This window comes from Drosophila sulfurigaster, chromosome 3, assembly GCF_023558435.1.
Source record: "Drosophila sulfurigaster albostrigata strain 15112-1811.04 chromosome 3, ASM2355843v2, whole genome shotgun sequence".
NCBI classification, from domain to species: Eukaryota; Metazoa; Arthropoda; class Insecta; order Diptera; family Drosophilidae; genus Drosophila; species Drosophila sulfurigaster.
In genome coordinates, this window is record NC_084883.1 from 21,094,318 (window position 1) to 21,114,828 (window position 20,511).

Genomic DNA, 20,511 nt, shown 5'->3' on the forward strand with positions numbered 1-20,511 from the left:
TAAAAGCAATCGAATGGTGGATTGTTTTTTTATTAACACAGATTAAATGTTCCGATTTAATTGTAGATTTAAGTGCATTATTCCGTTCCATATGCTTCTTCCTTGAGTGCATTGAAGTTTAATGAATTAAATTCTGATCGTTTGGGAAAGTATTATGCAGTTTTATTAGATGAATATAACAGCAAAGTACTTAAAGGGGAAACGATTTGCAATATTGTCAAAATATAGTTGAGAAATTAGAATTCAAAACAAAATGTTATTGTCAATATAGAAAAGGGATTAGCAGATAAATTCACCCAACTTAGAAACTCTTCATTCTAGTTTAATTGAAAGAAATCAAATCGAAATTGAAAAAAAATCAATCAAAAAATGGAGTTGCAATTAGAGGAGAAGCGAACTATGTTAATAGAGAAAGATGAAGTTATTAAGTAATGTCAATCTGAAATTAATTACATCGGACATCAGAAAATATCAGAGAACAGCAGAAAACAATCGAATTGCAATTAAAAGACTGTCAAGACATGTTAATAAAGAAAAATAAAGAGTTGAATTTGCTACATTGAATAAGTCTTTACTCAATTTTATTATCCCATCAAGTTGCTCTCTTTTTGAGTGTGGGTAAACGATGAAAGCATAAAATTCACAACATTCGGTTGCGACAACGATTTGGGCAAGTGGCAAATTAATAATTTCAATTTAAAAAAGGGAGCTGGTATCTTAGAGTCGTGCATACCCGAGCGTAGATTACTTACTTGTTTAAGATTAAGATTGATTTGTTTTTCAATGTCCAATTTGAAGAAGCGGATTGTGTGTTGGAAGTGATGTTTATTGGATAGAAAAGTGGTAAACTAGATATACAAATTGGATTGTAATAGACTTAATTTTACATCTGGCGATATATTTATAATATATAATAGAAATTGCCGCTCTCGAACTGTCTCCGTCTCTCTCTCTCTCTCTCTCTCTGTCTCTCTCTTGCATTCCCATTGCGCTCTCAGTCTTACTTTAGTTGGCCGCCGTTTCTCCATTTCCCTGCACATGCAATATCATCTCGAAGGGATCCCATTCCAGATCCGATTCGTGCTTAACCCGACGCCTGCCGCCGCCAACGCCCGCAACCAGCGGATGATGAAGATGATGATGATGGTGATGATTATGATGCGGATGCAGATGCAGTGCCCCATGATGTGGCAACTGATGCTGCACTAGTCCAATTGGCATGTCTTGAGCATGCTCCGCTAAACCTGGCGGTCGATAAATCTGCAAATGCTGCGACTGTTGCGCCAGTTGATGATGCGATTGCGGATGAGGTTGGGATTGGGATTGGGATTGAGGATGCGGATGGGTTTGGGTTTGTGTTTGCGGATGTTGTTGTTGCTGTTCGCTAACCATCTCCTGGATATGTTCGCGAGTCTGCTCCCGCTCGTCCACCTTGCGCAGCAGCATGTCTCGCATAAAGGACATGCGCTCAAAGTGCTCCCAGTTGGAGCGGAATCCCTGCTGTCCGTACTGCGCATGACGCTCCTTCTGCAGCTCATCGACGTAACGCTGCTTTATGATCGACCAGCGCGTCTGCATGAGAGCTGCAATAAATGAATTATCTGTTAAGTGCACGACGAATCGAAGCAAACTTTAAATGCTGATCATAAAGTTGCAGATGAGAATATTCCGAAAAAATTCACGAAATTTTATATTTAAAATGATTTTCAGCTTTTAAATATACACAAATAGTTGGTGCAAATATCTCATATATCATCTGAAAAGTATCTTCAATACTTACTGGGCGTCAATCCCATTTCGTGAGCCGCCTCCTTCCACACGGCAGAGGTGCGACTTTGTCCCTGACCTTTCTCGCTACGCTGGCGACCCGCCCAGAGCGAGGGGCGCGCCTTGATCGCATCGATGATGCGACCCCGCATGCTATTGTGCAACGAACTGGGGCGCCCCAATTTGCGCGAGGGCGTCGCAGTTGCTGTGGGCGTGGGCGTGGTTGTTGCCTCCACGGTGACAGCAGCCGGTGGCACCAGCCCGGTGAAAGCCGTGTACGTCATGGCATGAGCAGGCGGTTGCTGGATCAGATGTGGCAACTCTGCGCTGACCGGAGGCGTTGAAGGTTGCGTCTGCAACCAGCTGAAGCTGCCGCTTGGACGACCCCGTCCATGTGTGGCACTGGGCAATGGCGGTGGCAAAGCCAGCGGCAGTGGCAACGTTGATGGCGTTGATCCTTCTGCATGCAACGTTGTCTCGGCGTTGGCAGGCGATGCGTTCGCTTCAGCGTTCACAGCTCCCGACTGGGCGCCCACAATTTTGGCAACAGTTATGTTGTACATAAATGACATTGGCTCAAAGTGCTCCCATTTGGTATTGAAGCGCTCCTTGTGCAGGATCTGGCGATGCACCAAGTTGTGATAATGATACTTCATTTGGCTCCAAATCGACTGCAATTTGACTGCTCGAGAGGAAAAGAATACGAGGGAAAAAAGTTCGTCATTACAAAGAAAGTTTCTTAAAGCTGCTAAAAGGATTTTATATGGTCAGTAGAAAATTGTCTCTATAAAATCAAATATAAGCTATGAAATCAACATTTTCAGCAGAAGACTTCAAACAAAATAAATTTGAAGACCGTTAAAGGTCAAAATATTTCTGGACATTTGTAGAAAAATATCAAAAACTCTCAAAACTTGCAGAGACACAACAATTTTTAATTTTACGGAAAACTATTTAAAAGAATTATAAACTACAAAAAACTATTAAAAGAATTAACTAGATAAAAGAAAAACGAAACAGAAGACTTTCTCCAATCTTTAAAAGTCCCCAAATATAATAAATAAAATATTGTTTTAATGTTTCCTTTTTTTTGTGGAGCTTCTCTTCGCCTATAAAACTGGCATATAAAATACAGTAGAATTTTTATAATAAGAATTAACAAAACAATTCAAACCAAAATATTTTAAATAATATTGCCATCAAATTCTTTAGGGAATTACGAAATTAATTTGAAATTCGGTAATATTCTTCATTTAAATCATATTTACAAGTTAATATAGTATATGCAGATCCTTTTATAAGAATATAAGAAACCTCAAAAATATTTTGAATTGATATCTAATTGTACGTATCGGCAGTTTACTAAAAAAATATTTGCTTAAACTTAAAAAAAAAATCAATAATTTGAATTAACTAAATAAATTAATTACACATTGCAAATATGTATTTGCAAAAAGTTTGGTGTGCAGCAATCGACTCTTTACTGTAGCGCTAAAGATCTTCCTCATTGCTGCTGCACATTTACTGCATACACTTAACCCCATGAGCCAAAGTCCAATAGAACATTGCACAAAATGTGACACGACACGATGCGTGTGATGCATTTATTTTTTAGTCTCACGCACGTAAGCAAAGCATAAAGCCAAATGTACATGTTGGACAGAGAGTAAGAGATAGAGAGCAAGACAGAACGCGAAAGAGAGAGCGCAAAAGCAAAACAATAACAAATTGACCACAGGCCGAACTTGCACTCAGCTGCTGCTGTGGCTGCTATTGCGATCTCTGTCGCACTCACCTGTAGGCACATGGCCGCCAAACTGTTCGGCGATCTCGTTCCACATGGGCGAAGTAACGCTGCGGCACAAGTGCAGCTTGTTGTTGGAGTCCCAAATCTCTGGATACTTTTTGATGGCCTTCAACAGCTGAGCACGATTCACGAAGGGATCCTCCTTGGGCATGGCGACAGGATGTGGATTCGAATGTGGATGTGGATGTGGATGCGATGTGGAACTGGAGGCGATGATAGCGACGGCGACGACGACGACGGCGGCAGCGGCAGCGGAGCACAACTGCGTCCTTTGACATCAATTATCGGCGAATAACTGAAAGTAGAGTTTGCAAAATATGCGAATTGAAAATGAAAAGGCAAAGCGATTGAGGAAAATAGAGAAAACGATGACGACGTCGGGGCAACGACGACGACGACGATTGTTGGTTGTTGTTGTTGTCGTTGTTGCTGCTGCTGTTGTTGTTGGGGCGCAGCGATGCCGAGAGATTGGAAAGCAATGTATAGCAGCAGAGGCAAAAGCAGCGCAAAAGCGGCGAAAGCGCACACGAGATGAGATACACAAAATGCAAGCGAGAAGAGAGAACAGACAGAATGCGCAAAAAAAAGCAGCAACAGTTCGGCAGCAGCGACGCCTCAGCTTTACAGTCTGTGTGTGTGTGTATGTGTGTAAGGTGATGATGGGGGATTGGCGGGGGCGATGTCGGTGGAGACCGCTGTTGTGTGTTCCCCGCACAAACACACGCACACTCACACACACACAAAGATGAGGCGACAACCAACAAAACAGACAAAGGCAACGAAACTAAAGAGACAAAACAACGGCAAACAGAGGCCGCACCAGCGACGCAGCAGAGCAGCAGCGAACCTTATGGAAGAAACAGAAACCGAGCGAGCTGCAAAAAAAGCTACACAAAATACATACAAACACACCTACAAAAAAAAAACAAGAATAAAAGCAGCAAAATGAACCAAAAGCAGAATGAAGAAAAAAGCCAAGAAAAAAATAAAACGAGACATTGAAGCAAAGGCAAAGCAAATGATGGCAGCCCGCAAAAGAAAGGCAACGATAAACAACAACAACGACAACGGCAACGATGACGCCGACGTCAACGTCAATGTCTACGTTGGAGCCCACTTGCATGTGTTTGAGCACTGCGAGAAATGCAGTCGACACAAATAATGAATATTTTCCACGAGATTTGGAAAAGTTATAACTAGATATTATTAGTTTAAATTGTTAAGGTAACATCATTAAACACATATATGTATAATAAATTATTTTGCTTTAACATCAAATGGTCTGACGTATTCTCTCAGTGTATAAATGACTTTCTGTACATATATATGTATGTACATATATGTACCTGTGTTGCTGTATGTATGTGTGTGTGTGTGTGTGAGTGTGTGTGTACATGTTTGCCACAGCCTCGTCGAAATGTTGAAGGTGGCAACGTGGCAGCAACATCGGCTTGGAGCAGGCGAGTCGGGCCGCATTAGAAGCGGAGAGCAGCAGCAACTTGTGCTGGCTGCCGCTCTCCGCGAAAGCGAATGCGAAACAAAAGAGCAGCAGCAAACAGCGATGAGTGCTGAGCAAAATGCAGCGCCAAATGCACGATGACCGATGCGACGACGACAACACCGACAGCGACTACGACAGAGGCAGAGATAGAGATAGAGGCAGCGAACAGGCCGTAGCCACAGACGCAGCTAAGTCTATAACAACAACAAGAGCAACAACAACAAGAGCACCACTGCCTAGCGACTGACGAAATGGGTAAAGGTAGCCGAGAAGGAGAGGGAAGGTGCGAAGAGGGTATTCGGTTGCTCGGCCAGTTGGTCGTTTTGGGGACTACGTGCAATGAACCCATTTCGCAGCCACTACTATACACTTACACTTACAACTACAATTGCACACACACACACACATGGCACGCACAGCGTTGTGCTGGTATTGGTGCCGAGTGCACCCACTGCCAACGACGACAACAACAACGAATAACAGCAGCAAAAGTAGGCGAGAAATCATCCAACAGTTTAGCCAATGCAATAGGGTGACTCACAATGCAGTAGGGTGTCCACAAATGAAGCCTAATATGAAAAATTTCATATGCGTAGTAGTAGTAAGATCTTTGTATATCAAAATGAAATAAAATTCGTTTTAAGTCTAGGTTGTATAATTGTTTTAAGTATTGTAGCTCAGTCACAAATCAAAGAAATACAATATCACAAGTGATATTTCTTTAGTATTTTAGGTATAATTTTTTTAATGACAACAATTTAATATACGTTTCATAACCATACCAAATAAATCAGATATTCTTGAATTTTACATTTAAATTCAACTTACAACTAGTATTATAAATAACAAATAATAATAATGTTTAAATATTAATCCTTTTTATGTTTACCAAAAAATTGACTGAGGGTTGCACAAATCAAAGTATTTCATTTTTATATTATATACCGCCTAAAATATATTTTACAAAAAGTACTCTACTTTATTACTGTAATTTAGATAACTTAAAACTTTTTTTTATAGAAGATTCCTCAGATCTTGGTTCAACATAATTTGACTGTTAAATTAGTAGCACAAAGATACTTGAACTTTGGTTCTATTCAGAACATAAATCGGAACAAAGTCATAACTATAAAAGATTCGTGATGTGTGGGTCAAAGTTGCGATTGGTTTTATGACCAATGGCAGAGGGAAATGCGTGCTTATAAGCTATAACAGAGATCTAATGGACGATTTTGGGAACATGTTGGATGGGGGCATTATTTAGCCATGAATCGGCTTTAGATTGTTGTTCCCCAAGGGTCACAATGAGAGATCATGGAATTCTTATCAGACGTATCGTAAGTACGCAGAGTGGTTTCATCAATTATTCAATAGCATGCGACTGGCCCAACAACTGATACCCATTGAGTGGCCCCATCATTTCGTATTTCTAATGCTGTTGTTAATGTTTTTAATGTTTGTCGTATTTTATTATTTTTATTTTCTCTTTTTTTCCCGGATGGTTCTGGGGTCAGCTGTGGGATATGTGGAAACGGTGTCTTTAATTTTTATGACTACATAAATGGTCCTCAGCATCCCCGAAAGCGAACGTAATTTGCTAGATTAGAATTAATTTCGAAGCTCGAACTTCGACTACTATTGCTTAGGCAAACTTGGACAGTAAAAAGGAGTCAAAGCTAAGTGTAATAATTGCGCTGAAGAAAGATATTGAGACAGTCAGTCAGTCAGGCTCCACATCAATTGTCGTTGTGAAGATGGGCTTCAAACTCGCATTGCGTGGGCTACGACTACAGGAGGAGCTTAAAGGGACTGTGTGTGTGTTTGTGTTGCCTTTGTTGGGTTTTTATTTTCATTTATGCTTTTTAAGTGCTTCATTAAAATCGCGTATGGACGCGGTTTGGGGTCGCTGCTGGGGTCTGGGTTGAGCCCCATGCATGTAGCTGGGGCGGACAGACCTTTGTCAGCGTCATCAAGCTCCGATGCTCGCACTCACACTCACACACACTCGCACACTCACACGTCAGATACGAAAAAAGTATCTTTCAGATACATGTCCAAAACGTAAAGAAAGCAAAGCCTAAAAAACGCACGACAACAACGTCAAGCAGACACAAGAATAATAAAAACCAAGAATACACCAGGGCGAGCATGCTCGACTGGCATATACCCATCAATTATTAACAAATATAATGTACAATTTGAACGAGTTTTAATATATATAAAATATATATGATAAACTAAAACAACAGAAACTGCAAATTTTACTGACAATCAAATTTTTACTTTTCAATTGTTTCTGATTAGAAATCAACTATATTATTTCGTTATTGAATGCAAAAAATAGATGGAAGACGCAAAATCAGTGTAGCAGCGAGGCAACTTAGCAGCTTTTAATGGGTATAGGGTATGCAGCAAGAAAAAAAGGCTGCAACAAAAATAAAAGAAGAATTATAACCAAACATGTTTTTCACTCGACACTCGGCCTCAGCCTGGCCCCAACTTCATGAAACTTCAGCCGCAAAGACGCAGCTTCAACTCCGGTTTCTTTACATACATATTTATGCATAGGTGTGTGTGCTTTCTTGAGCTGCGTGGCAATAAGTGTGCCTGAGTGCAAAAAAAAAGTAAGAAAAGAAAAGAAGTTAAGTATCTGCCGCTTGTTGAAGTCAGCTTTGGACACCCGACAGCAAATGCTAAAAGGGTTATAACAATTTGGTGAACTAAGACGAGGCGACAGTCTTAAAATCGAATAAATAAATAATAAATTAAATTTGTGAATAATTTTAAATTTTAATTTGCAATTAAGGTTTCCATATTCATTAAACAGCAATGGAATAGCTGGAAATCCGATATTACTGATCGATTTAAATAAAATTTTGTTTTTTATTAAAACGAATTTAGTTGACAAGGAAATTTACCAATCTAAATGATTAACACATATCCCAAACTTAAAGTGTAGTAATTTCAGCTATTTAAAAATATATGAAATATTTCTATGTCTTGAAAATCAGATATGGTTACAAATTTATTTATTGTTTGATCCGGCAAAAATATAAAAAGTTAATTCAGAAATACTTTTGTATGGGGAAATACGGTATACTTTGTACTCTATGGTATATTTGGAATGCAGTTCTATATAAATATACCAAATATAGCCTTTCTTATATTTTTTTATTTTTGTTGTATATTAATTTAGTATATTTTGCAATCGAACACAGATGGCATTATCTTAAGTCAGTTTTTATACCCGCTTTTGGTATAGCTTTGTGACTCAATGAAATGTACATATTTATATGTAACATCTAGATCTTAGAGAATATAGTATAAGTAATAGAGAGATAATTTCGATAAAGCCACGCCCACGTCTCTGTTAGCTCTATTTTGACGCTATGACCACGAATTTTGACAAAAATAAATAAATCCTGAAATTTTACTTGCGATCGGATAAAAATTGTATGGTATATTGGAGTGTAGTTAATATACCAAATATAGCCGTTGATGTACATTTAGTATTTTTGAGATGCATTCATATGGTATATTTTAAAATTAATACCGCACTAGCGGGTATCTCACAGTCGAGCACAATTGAGCTGCAGCTTTCTTGCTTGCTTCTTTTAAGGTGTACACAAAAAGAGGCCTTCTTAACTGGCGAGCCAGTCCCCAGTGGAAAGATAACACCAGAGACTGGGACACAGACAATGAGGGAGAGAGAGAGAGAGAGAGAGAGAGAGAGAGACAGGGAGTGAAGTTGAATCCGTTGGCCACTTGGCAAAAACTCCTTTTCATCCTCAAATCACATACAGTAGCAAAAAATTTCGACAGTTATTTACGATTAGCACAAAAGATACGAGACATGACATGCGCTGAGATGCCGCACTAAGATGCAGATGCTCATGGCCAAGATCGCTGCCAAGGAGCTGCACAGTCCAATGAGGCAGGGGTCATCAGGGGGAAGGGGGAAGGGGGAAGGGAGAAGGGAGAGTCGTCACTGCCTTTGGCTACTGTTGCATGCCAGCAGGAATTCACACAGCGGGTGAACAGAGCTTGGGCAGAACAACAACGACAACGACAACGAGTCCCAAAAAGCATCTCTGCTCTTTATTTATTATATTTTGTTTTGGTTTTGTCTGTTTTTTTATTTGGTTTCGGATTGGCAATGTTCCCATTTTCTTACGGCGAATGGAGACTGAACTTCATTTTTATGAGCTTCGTTTGACGATCAATTAAATGCTTCTGACACTTTTGCAAAAACCTTTCTGGTCTTTGTCTTAAGCAAACACACAAAAAAAAGAAAAACAACAAAACTAAGATAAATCATGCACGCAGATTAAACAAAATCAAGGGGCTGTCGCAGAGATTTAGTAAAAACACATATAAATAATATATACTTATTTTATTTTTGAATTCAATCGATATATCTTTGTTTGCGACACACAACATATAAAGTAATTGTTGATTTTCCTTAATAGTATTACAATTTTCTTTAAGAATGGAAAAATACAAATATATACTTATATAAACTTCAAATTTTTATTACTTAAACCCAACCCAAAATAATTATCAAAAAGAAAATATGTAAAATGTAAAGTAAAGTAAATAAACAAATATCTTAGAATATATCAAATGAATTTTGATACTTAGGAGGTGTTCAACAAACGCTATAATTACCTTATCGAGATCGTTTTAAAGTGAAATTTATTTTGCAGAGTGAAAGAGATAATTAGTTGACAATCAAAAGAGGCTGCCACGCACATGGAAATTTTCTTCATTTTCACGATTGGAGACAAAAACACTGAGAGGAAAGAGCAAGAAAATTAATCGACTCATGCGTCCTGTTGCGTGCCATGCAATTTAATTGGGCTACTGGATAATGGGGAGGGAGGGGGCGTGGCAATTGCAGTTGCAGCTCTCTCCACCCGCCTGACTCGCTGCATTTGCGTGCATTTTAATACACTTTATCATTTGTCCGTTGTGCACTTTGTTTTATTATTTATATTTGCTATAATTTTCCGCGCTGCTTCGCCGCAAATACTCGTTAAGGGTGCGGAGTACGACTACTAGATACCACGTAATATGAAGCTAAGGCGAAGATGGTCCAACTTTCGATACAAGAAGAAAAGATGTTCTTATTTCGAATAGTGTTTTATCTGCTTTTTCATACTTTTTTATTTAAAATCTTTTTTGTCTTTTTTATATGTTTTTATATTTTCATTATTGATACTTATTTGTTTTTCATCATTATTTTTTTTTATTTTTCTAAATTTAACTATTTACTACATGCTTATCTAAATGATTGTTTTATAGCCTTTTTTACTTACATCTTGTAGTCGTTGTTATTATTACTTCTTTATCTGTGCTTTTATTGCTTTTGTTATCATACTTACCTCGCTCTCTGTCAATTACAGGGTATTGCAAAGAGCAATAAAAAGCACTGTGCGCTAAAGTGAGGTGCGGTGGCAACCCTGAGGGAATGGGCGGGCTAAGTGGGAACGCAATAATTATAATTAAATGCATTTTTACGTGCCATTTTTCCGTTTGGATTTTTCTCTATGCAAATAAATAATTGTACACCTTTCCCGCGATGCGAGATACCCGCAATTAATTGCATTAAAGTTTATGCATATTTCGAAAAAATAACAAGAACAACAAAATCAAAAATATATATATAAATGCCACATACATATAATTAAATGCATAGCAAAATTTAAGTATGCTATTTAATTTATGCCTTTTACATTCAGTTTATCAAAATATGTGCTTAATTACAAACTCGTATATTATATTGTTGTGTAATTTATAATCATTTGTTAATCTTTAATGTTTAATTAAGCAAATTTCTCGATTGGCAAATTGAATAAACAAAGCCAAATCAACTTTAGTTCTTTTATCACAGAAATTTATTCCGTATTGCAATTTTCTGTCTTTCTTTATTATTATTTTTTGTTTTTGTTTATTGTAAGGTCAAAATTGCCTGAAATAAAAACGAAAGAGCGTAACAAATGCGAAATAAATTCAAATTGCTTTTGGCACCAAATCAAAATGCAGCACAAAAAATGTGCACGAGGAATGAACAGCAAAAGGAAATTGGTATGAAATATGCTAAAAGTGAAGCACAGAATATGAAGCTGGATCGAATGCAACGAATTCTCTATACGCTATCTTTCAAGAAAATTGAGCAATTTAACATTTCTGAATTGTTAAATACTTTGAAAAATACTCAAGACTTTTATTGCGTTTAATTTGCAGAAATACGTGATTAAGTCTTAAGAACACAGAAAGAAAAGTGTCACAATCAAGAATAAAATCTTAAATCAAGATTGTTTAATGTCAGAGTTGAACCAAGAACCAAGATACTTGAATCAATATCGAAACTCTCCAAAACATTTATAATGCACAATCTTGAAATTTAAGATTATAATTTTTTTTCGAGAATGGAAAAATCTCAAAATTGAACCAAGAAGGCAAACTCTTAAATTAAGATCAAACAATTTGAAATTTAGATTGATTAAAAAAAGTACAAAATAATTGCTTTGTTGTTTTTTTATATATATTTTTTGTTGTATATGTATTATATAGTTACAATTATAACACTTAAAATTTTAAAGGAAGAGAATTCCAACATTTCAAGAAACAAAAACAAAATTATTTAATTTTAAAGATGGATAAGTTTCTAAATCAAGATTTGCAATCTTAATTTGAATTTAGAATAAAACTTTTCTGAGTCAATTTATTAATATTAAAATGGGATGTCTTTAATTTTGATTTAAGATTGTTTCAAGCTAAAAATCTTTTTAGCAGACTGTTCTTTTAAGATCAAAAAGTTCTTAAATCAGGATTCTTCAATCTAGATTGATTTTTCTCTGTGAATAAATGAAGGTACGTATGTATTTAAAAGCAAGAGAGAGCGACAATTTGTTTGCCATAGCTGATGTGCTCTGTCTCAGAGGCCTTTCGCATGCATGTTAAAAGTAAAAAAAATTAAAATGAAAAAAAAAATCATAAAAAATCAGTTTTAATAAACGTGTCAGGCAACAAAGAGGCAACGGTAGCTGCTACGTGTCCGTTCTCTGTATGTGTGTGTGTGTGTGTGTGTGTGTGTGTCAGTATGTGTTAGTGTGTATGTGTGTGCGTGCATGCAACGCATTAATTATGAATTTAATTCACTGGGGCCGTTCGTTAGGGCAGCAGCAACATCAGCAACATCAACAACAGCAGCAGCAAGAACAGCAGCAACTATTGAGGGACAATCGCTTTGTTGCAACGTGGCAAGAGGGTGAAAAAGGGGCGAAGGGGGCGATTGCTTGGCCACTTGCGACTTGCGGTCGCAACGGCAAAACGGCAGTTTGACGAGGGTCTGTGCGAAGGGGGCAGTGGTGGGGCACAATGTGGCAAGTGGCAAGTGGCAAAGTCAACAAATGTGCAGCGGACACAAAATTTTCTCAATGCACAAACATGAGGCGAAGCCCGCGGCCAAATGGTGAGCAATCCGCGTTCCCCCTTTTCTCCCCCTCTGCCAGTTGCCACATTTTTTTCGGTTGCTGTTGCATTGTAATTTTTCATTGGAAATATCGCGCTACGCACTTGATTGCAGCATTTAATTAAAGCAACAGCAACAGCAACAGCACAACAACTAAAACAACAAAATCCCGAGGCGAAGCGAACTGAAAACTGAACAACATGTTGCCAAGATATTTATGCGCAACACTTGACAGATTTATTTATGCGATGCTAAAGTCATATTATTCGTTGTTGTTGTTGCCTTTTCTTGTTTTAGCCAACATTAAAACGAAGCCAACAACGAAAGATGCGAAGTTGAGTTGTGAGGGAAATAAAACAGAGGGAAACCGAGTTGAGATCAGTTCAGCATTTAAACATCGAATTGAAGCCAACAAACAAATTAAATAAAATTGTATATCAATGGATATAGGAAATAATTTACCTTTTAGCAGCTTAAATATAATTATATGTTGCTCGCTTTTAATTCGATTAAGGACTATCATAAAATACTAGTTAACAGTTATAGAGATTTTTATTATATGGAGACGTGTTTATCAGACTTCAAGCATGTCAAATGTTGCAATTTAAATATTCTAGATTTATTTCAAGACATTTTTGAACTTAATAAGTTCGTAGCCTCTGCCTCAAAATTTAAAGATACTTCAAATGTGATAAATCCTTTATTAGTTTTAAATCTTTTATGGTTTATGCAATACAAAATGCTACAATAATCTGGCCTCCAATTACAAAATAATGATTAAAGATCAAAAGATTGCTTAAAGCGATTTTTAAACTGGAATTCACGTTTACAAATTTTGTTGCAAGATCGAAAAGTTTTTTAACTTAGATTTTTATTCTAGCTTAAAAAACCTAATTCGTTCTCTTTGTGTAGCAACTGAGTTTTCAATGACCTCATCACTAATCGTCAGACTTGTATCAAGCTAAACACCAAAATATTTGTGGCTCTCTTCGATGCAATGATCTTTGCACATATGTATATACATAAGTTATTAGTATTTTCTCCTCTGCTGATGAGCAAACTCTCCATCTATATATTAATGTTTAAGTCTGAAGTCCAATATTCTTATCACAGCGGAAGATGAAACGATTTGTGTACAACATATTATATAAGAAACAATAAAAAACGGACCTTTTTCAATGGGGCATTTCAAAAATAATTCACTACTTTACAAAGTCAATCGTATATTTATCAAGAACGCAACAATTGTGTGAATTCATCAAATATATAAATGATTTTAAAACAAAGTCAAATTTCTCAATTTCAGCTCTTCAGTTGCTCACTTCTTCATCGCTTCTTTGGGGCGAATTAGCATCTTAGCTTCTTTCAATGGATTTCGTCGGTACCAAAATAGATCTGGCCCATAGAGTACATTTAAATTACTGCATAAGAAAAAACAAAACTCAATAATTATGAATTGAATTATGGTAACCGTCGTCGCATGCAGACGTGTATTTATTGTGCTCCGGGAAAAAATATTCAATAAGATCACATAAGTGCAGTGACTGGTTTAAAAAATCTACAATATCGCGAAAAGACGCTCTTTGCGATGAAATCGCTAATGTTTATATTGATTGATTAATTAATTAATATAAATCATAACAATTAAAACTCTAATTAATCAATCTCGATTACAATGAGTCAAAACGACATTCGTGCACAACGTCACCGTGAGCAAGACGAGAGACGGCTCTCACAACAACGAAACAACGCGTACTTCTCTTTTAAAGCGACCGAATATAATGCAAGCTCTGATCAAGTGCGGTCAATTACCCCCCAACTCGACCGAATTCTTAAACGTAGAGAGTAATAGAGCGCGCTCATGCTCTCCCTCGCTACCATCGATGTCTCTGCAGCCTAAGAGCGCAGTAACCAGCACCGCAATTTCGCTGACAACGTCAACCGTAACAACAACAACAACCGCAACTGTATCGACAGCGCGTTTAACGACATCATCAGCTAGCAGCGCAAACATTACTAAGTCTGTCGCTGCGCTGCCCGAAAAAAGAACAAAACAATGAACCTATTAAGCCGGCTGTGCAGACTGGTATGGATCGCTACATTCAAATTAAAAGAAAGATGAGCCCTCTAAATTCTCAACGCAAAATAACCCGTGGCAATGCTAGCCTAGCTGCAATAGAAACGGACATGAACTCGAACCGATTCAAAATCTTGGCAGACGCCTATGAGGTTGAGGCGGCCGAATCTACTGAAGTCGAGAAAAGGAAGCCAAAGCCTCCGCCTATTTATATACGAGAAAAAGTTCCAATGTTCTCGTCAACAAAATTATTGAGCTTATTGGCAAGGATAACTTCCACATAATACCCCTTGTAAAGGGCAACATTCACGAAACAAAAGTTCAAATGAAGTCTGAAGATAATTACAGAGTATTATCGAAATATCTTACCGATAATAAAAGAACTTTTACACGTATCAGCTTAAAAGCAGCAAGGGTTTGCAAGTCGTACTCAAGGGTATAGAATCTGAAGTAACGCCTGCAGAGATAACAAAGGCACTACAAGAGAAGGGATTTAGCGCAAAGACAGTCTTCAATATCCTTAACAGGGATAGAAAGCCGCAACCACTCTTTAAGGTTGAGCTCGAGCCAGACAATAAGCCCCTGAAGAAATACGAAGTGCACCCTATATACAATCTTCAGTTCCTGCTGCATCGCCGAATTACAGTTGAGGAACCGCACAAACGCAATGGTCCGGTACAATGTGCGAACTGCCAAGAATATGGTCATACAAGGTCATACTGTAAACTGCGCCCGGTGTGTGTAGTTTGTGGAGAGCTTCATGACTCCGCACACTGCCCAGCGAGCAAAGATGACTGCAACTCGAAAAGTGCGGCAACTGCGGTGGCAATCACACTGCTAACTATAGAGGTTGCCCAGTTTATAAGGATCTGAAAAGCCGCATTCATCAAAAAGGAATTACCGCCCGAACCCAAAATAAAACGTTGAAAGTCTCCAGATCAAACCCTGAAGTCTTCTTCTCGACTGCAGCCAGATCCTCACTAGGACCTATTAACTCTGACAAAAGTGTGACATACGCAAGCGCTTTAAAATCAGGACCGGCTATCCCTGCCTCAAAAGTTCATTTCTGCAATCAGCATACCAAGAACCGAACATGGCTCAGCAACATCAATCGCCGGAGCAGTCAAAAGCAACTTCGAAGCTATGATATGCAGCTTACAACAAAGCCTTACAGAATTTATGTCATTTATGCGCACAACTATGCAAGATTTAATGCGAAACCAAAATCTATTGATTGAAATGCTGGTTTCACAACAATCCAAATAATGACTCCCCTACGGATCTCTACGTGGAACGCTAACGGCGTTTCACAGCATAAACTTGAGTTAGCTCAATTCCTACTCGACAATCAAATCGACGTAATGCTGCTTTCAGAAACACACCTTACAAACAAATACAATTTTCATCTTCGAGGATATACTTTCTACGGAACAAATCATCCAGACGGTAAAGCACATGGTGGGACTGGAATTCTAATCAGAAGCCGTATTAAGCACTACTATCATAACAAATTTGCTAAAACTACCTACAGGCCACATCTATAAATATAAAACTAAATACCGGCAACGAACTTACACTAGCCGCCGTATACTGCCCCCTCGCTTCACTATAGCTGAAGATGAGTTTATGCAGTTTTCAACTCACTAGGAGACCACTTCATAGCAGCAGGAGACTACAATGCCAAGCACACACACTGGGGATCTCGTCTCGTGACTCCAAAAGGAAAGCAGCTCTACAATGCCATTATCAACGCCAAGAACAAGCTCGACTATGCTTCTCCTGGCACACCAACATACTGGCCGGCAGACCCAAAGAAACTGCCCGATTTAATAGACTTTGCGATTACCAAAAACATTCCAAAAATCTGATAAGCGCCGAATGCCTTTCGGATCTTTCATCTGACCACTCGCCTATACTGTTTATTCTACTCCGGCATCCAGGAACATTGGAACAATCACTAAAATTGACCTCACAGAAAACTAATTGGATTAAGTACAGAAAGTATATAAGCTCACACATTGAGCTAAGTCCCCATCTCAATAATGAAGCCGACGTAGACAGCTTTGTTAATTCACTGGAGTCTGTACTTGTCTCTGCAGCCCAAGCTTCAACACCTCAAACCATAAATACACAAAGCAATCAAAAGAAGACAAATCTACAAATCGAGCAGCTCGTCCTCGAAAAGCGACGCTTACGTCGAGAGTGGCAATTCCACAGATCGCCATCTTCTAAGCAACGTTTAAGACATGCCTCACGTGAACTTACTAAAGCTCTACAGCAAGAAGAAGCATATGTCCAACGCCACTACATAGAGCAATTGTGTACTTCTAGTACGAAAAACTCACTATGGAGAGCTCACCCTACTCTGAGCTCACCGAAAGAAGCCGTGATGCCTATAAGAAATCCCACAGGAGGCTGGGCGCGTAGCGATGCAGACAGAGCCAGCACGTTTGCCAACCACCTTAAAATGTATTCCAACCAAATCCTGCCACGAGTGCGTTTACTCTGCCGACTTTATCAAATGAGCCTCAGCTTCAACGTGAGCCAATCGAATTTCGCCCAAATGAAATCGTTAGCATCATCAAAAATCAACTGAATCCGAAAAATCCCCGGGATGCGACCTCATAACTCCCAAAATGATCATCGAGCTCCCATATTGCGCCGTTTGCACTATCACCCAGCTTTTCAACACCATCGCAAAACTTGGCTACTATCCAATGAGATGGAAGAAGTCAATTATAATAATGATAGCAAAGCCGGGAAAAGACCACACAGTCCCCACGTCGTATAGACCTATAAGCCTACTTTCATGCTTATCTAAACTCTTTGAAAAATGCGTTTTGATTCGGATAAACACGTACCTAAGACTCCAGGAAGGAATCCCGTCACATCAATTTGGGTTTCGTGAAAAGCACGGAACAATTGAGCAGGTCAACCGGATAACATCAGAAATTCGGAACGCGTTCGAAAAACGAGAGTACTGTACTGCCATATTTTTAGATGTCTCTCAAGCATTTGATAGAGTCTGGCTAGAAGGTCTAATGTACAAGATCAAGACAATGCTCCCCAGCAACACCCATAAGCTTTTAGAGTCTTACCTTTACGACAGAAAATTTGTTGTGAGATGCAACTCTGCTATATCTGATGTTTTCACTGTTGGAGCTGGAGTTCCTCAAGGTAGTGTGCTAGGGCCAACACTATACGTCCTCTACACAGCAGACATCCCGACAAGCACACGAATAACAACATCTACGTTTGCTGATGATACAGCTATTCTTAGCCGCTCGAAATGCCCGAGGCAAGCAACTGCGCAGCTAGCTCTTCATATGGTCGATGTTGAAAAATGGCTATCAGATTGGCGAATTAGAGTGAACGAACAAAAATGCAAGCACGTTACATTCACCCTGAACAGACAAAACTGCCCGCCGCTAACGTTAAACAACACTCCACTCCCGCAAGCAAACGAAGTGACATATCTAGGAGTACACCTCGACAGAAGACTCACATGGCGCCGGCACATTGAAGCCAAAAGAACACACCTAAAGCTAAAAGCCAGCAGCCTTCATTGGCTTATCAACGCTCGGTCTCCCCTTAGCCTTGAATATAAAGTCCTGCTATATAACTCGGTACTAAAACCTATATGGATGTACGGCTCCCAATTATGGGGGAGTGCCAGCAATAGTAATATTGACATAGTCCAGCGAGCTCAGTCGAAGATCTTGAGAACCATCACCGGGGCACCGTGGTACGTTCGCAACGAAAACATACAACGCGACTTAAACATCCTACCAGTCAAAGAAGTGATCGCAGAACAGAAGGAAAAGTACTTTACCAAGCTACTGTTGCACCCTAACCACCTGGCGAGAGGTCTAACAAGGTTGAGCAACCAATCACGTCTTCGTCGTAATGACTTACCCACCCAGCGACCGACCTGAGGGACGCGCAACCAGAATGCAGTTTTAACACACTGTTAGCTAAATTTTAATGTTAAGATTCGTAAACTTATTGTTAGTCTCAAAATCTAGAGAAGATTCAATAAATAAAAGCAAAGTCCTCAAAAAAAAAAAAAATAATTATGTGTATTCCATCGAAAATAACAATTTGCAATATTTACCAATAAAAACAAGCGTTGTACCACCAGCCACTTCCGAATACTTTTGCGCAATTACCACCACCAAAATCATTATCACGATCGAATGTTGAGAATTTCATGTTTTCAGTGTATCTCATCGCATCCTCATTAATAGTTCCACTGAATTTACCCAAACTCAGTTTATATCCTCTGTCTTCATCAGATATTTTGAAGTCGTCATAACGAGCGAAGTAAACAGTCCCATTCACAGCAACCAAATGTATGTAAAGTTCGTGACGCTGCAAACTCGTGATACGATGTATTTTCTCTAATCCGAGGAAAAAGTCACTATCCATTGCACCGAAACCTTTGCGATACGTTGCCCAATCTCTATTGAAATCCTCATTTCCCCCAACTCGTTGTTGTATTACAATCCATCCAGGTCCAGCTAACTGACTATCGCATAAAACATCGAAGAAACCTACGCCAGAAACATTGAGTTGATGAACATCTGAATCTCCAAATGGGATGCAAGAAGTGGGACTTAACTTATCAACTTCAGATTGACATAACTGTTTTTCTTTCACTTTATCTATTAGCTTAGTTTGACTATCTTTTAGTTGCAATTCAATTCTTTTCTTTTCTTCTCTGATGTTTTCTGATGTCCGATTTAATGTATTAATTTCAGATTGGCATAACTCAATATCTTTATCTTTCTTTATTAATTTAATTTTACTCTGCTCTAATTGCAATTCAATTGTTTTCTGATGTTCTGTTATATTTTGAATATTCTCACTAAATCCCTTTATTTTTTCATCTTTTTCAATAAAGCTTGAATTAAGATTTTTGAATTGAAGTTCGCAATTTTCTAAGTTGGTGGATTTATCAGCTAATTCTCCTTTTAATCTCATAATAATATTTTGTTGTGAATTCATATCAGATTCTAATTTATCAACTTTATTTTGACACGATTTCAAATCGTTTTTCCCTTTAATTACTTCGTTTTTATATTCCTCTAATAGCGCTGCCTCCTTCATGAATTTTTCATGAATTTTTACAATTTCATGATATTTTTCCATAAGATCCGAATTTAGTTCATTTAACTTATTTTCCTTAATTTCTTTGTCTTCTAACTCATTTCTAACCTGTCTGAAATAATCGAGCAAAGGTTTCACAGTTTTATAGTTATGAATGCTACACATTTCTTCCATTTGTCGATCGGATTCACATGTCTGATAAAAAGAAGATGAAAACATTCTTAGCACTCACTGTACTACACTGCTTTATGTAATTGTACTCACCTTTTCTCCGGCAGCTATGGCCACCAAAAATATTTCAAGTACTGTCAAGAAAAGAACTGAGTTGATTTTTATTTTGCACATTTTGAATATTTCGACTGCTCGCGGAAAAGATGAATTTGAAACTAACAGGCATGCTCCGGACCAAAACCGAGAATTTCGTTTTTAGGTGCTCCGGTTTTCACAAGTTTTTGGTCATCGTTTTGCTATCGAAACGTTTCATTATTTACTGCTTAAACAGCTGACTTGTGTTTTGGTCAGAAGTAAACAACGCGAAAAAATGCCTTTCGGATGTCCAATTTCCTGCGTGGATAGAACTCACATAAGGATAATTTTATCCTGCATAGTTGATTTATGCTTTCACTGAAACAAATATATTTCCCTTTTGTCTTTTTTGCAAATAAAGATTTGAAACTTTCTTTAAAAAAATTAGTGGAACAGCAATCAGCTGTTTCCCACAAAGAAAGGGGATGCCACATTTTTAATGAATTTCATTCCGGTCATTTCAACAA

The 20,511-nt window shown here is 38.3% G+C and overlaps 2 protein-coding genes across 3 annotated transcripts in view; both read right to left on the reverse strand.

The window, feature by feature from the left end:
* LOC133845023 (ryncolin-1-like) overlaps positions 1–20,511 on the reverse strand; it is an 81,400-nt gene that overhangs the window by 40,232 nt on the left and 20,657 nt on the right. The window contains exon 1 of one of the 2 annotated variants that reach the window (XM_062279352.1): positions 18,744–19,928. The exons of the other annotated variant lie outside the window; for it this stretch is intronic. Coding sequence (XP_062135336.1) covers positions 18,744–19,912 — 1,169 coding nt within the window. The 5' untranslated portion in view covers positions 19,913–19,928. Of the gene's footprint in view, positions 1–18,743; positions 19,929–20,511 lie in introns of those variants that run through there. 2 annotated transcript variants of the gene reach the window in all.
* LOC133842185 (myb-like protein Q) lies at positions 806–4,021 on the reverse strand. Its single transcript, XM_062275178.1, has 3 exons — positions 3,563–4,021; positions 1,781–2,449; positions 806–1,583 (listed from the first exon to the last, which is right to left on the reverse strand). The coding sequence occupies exons 1-3, from the start codon at positions 3,723–3,725 to the stop codon at positions 1,006–1,008; spliced, it is 1,410 nt and encodes a 469-aa protein (XP_062131162.1). The 5' UTR covers positions 3,726–4,021; the 3' UTR covers positions 806–1,005.

What these genes read in the sequence shown, in the direction of transcription:
- LOC133842185 (XM_062275178.1), bottom strand. Translation starts at nt 3,725, where the DNA reads ATGCCCAAGGAGGATCCCTTCGTGAATCGTGCTCAGCTGTTGAAGGCC. An exon ending in TGGCGGCCATGTGCCTACAG is followed by an intron (nt 2,450 to 3,562) that starts GTGAGTGCGACA and finishes CCTCTCGAGCAG; the next exon opens with TCAAATTGCAGTCGATTTGG. An exon ending in CGAAATGGGATTGACGCCCA is followed by an intron (nt 1,584 to 1,780) that starts GTAAGTATTGAA and finishes CATTTATTGCAG; the next exon opens with CTCTCATGCAGACGCGCTGG.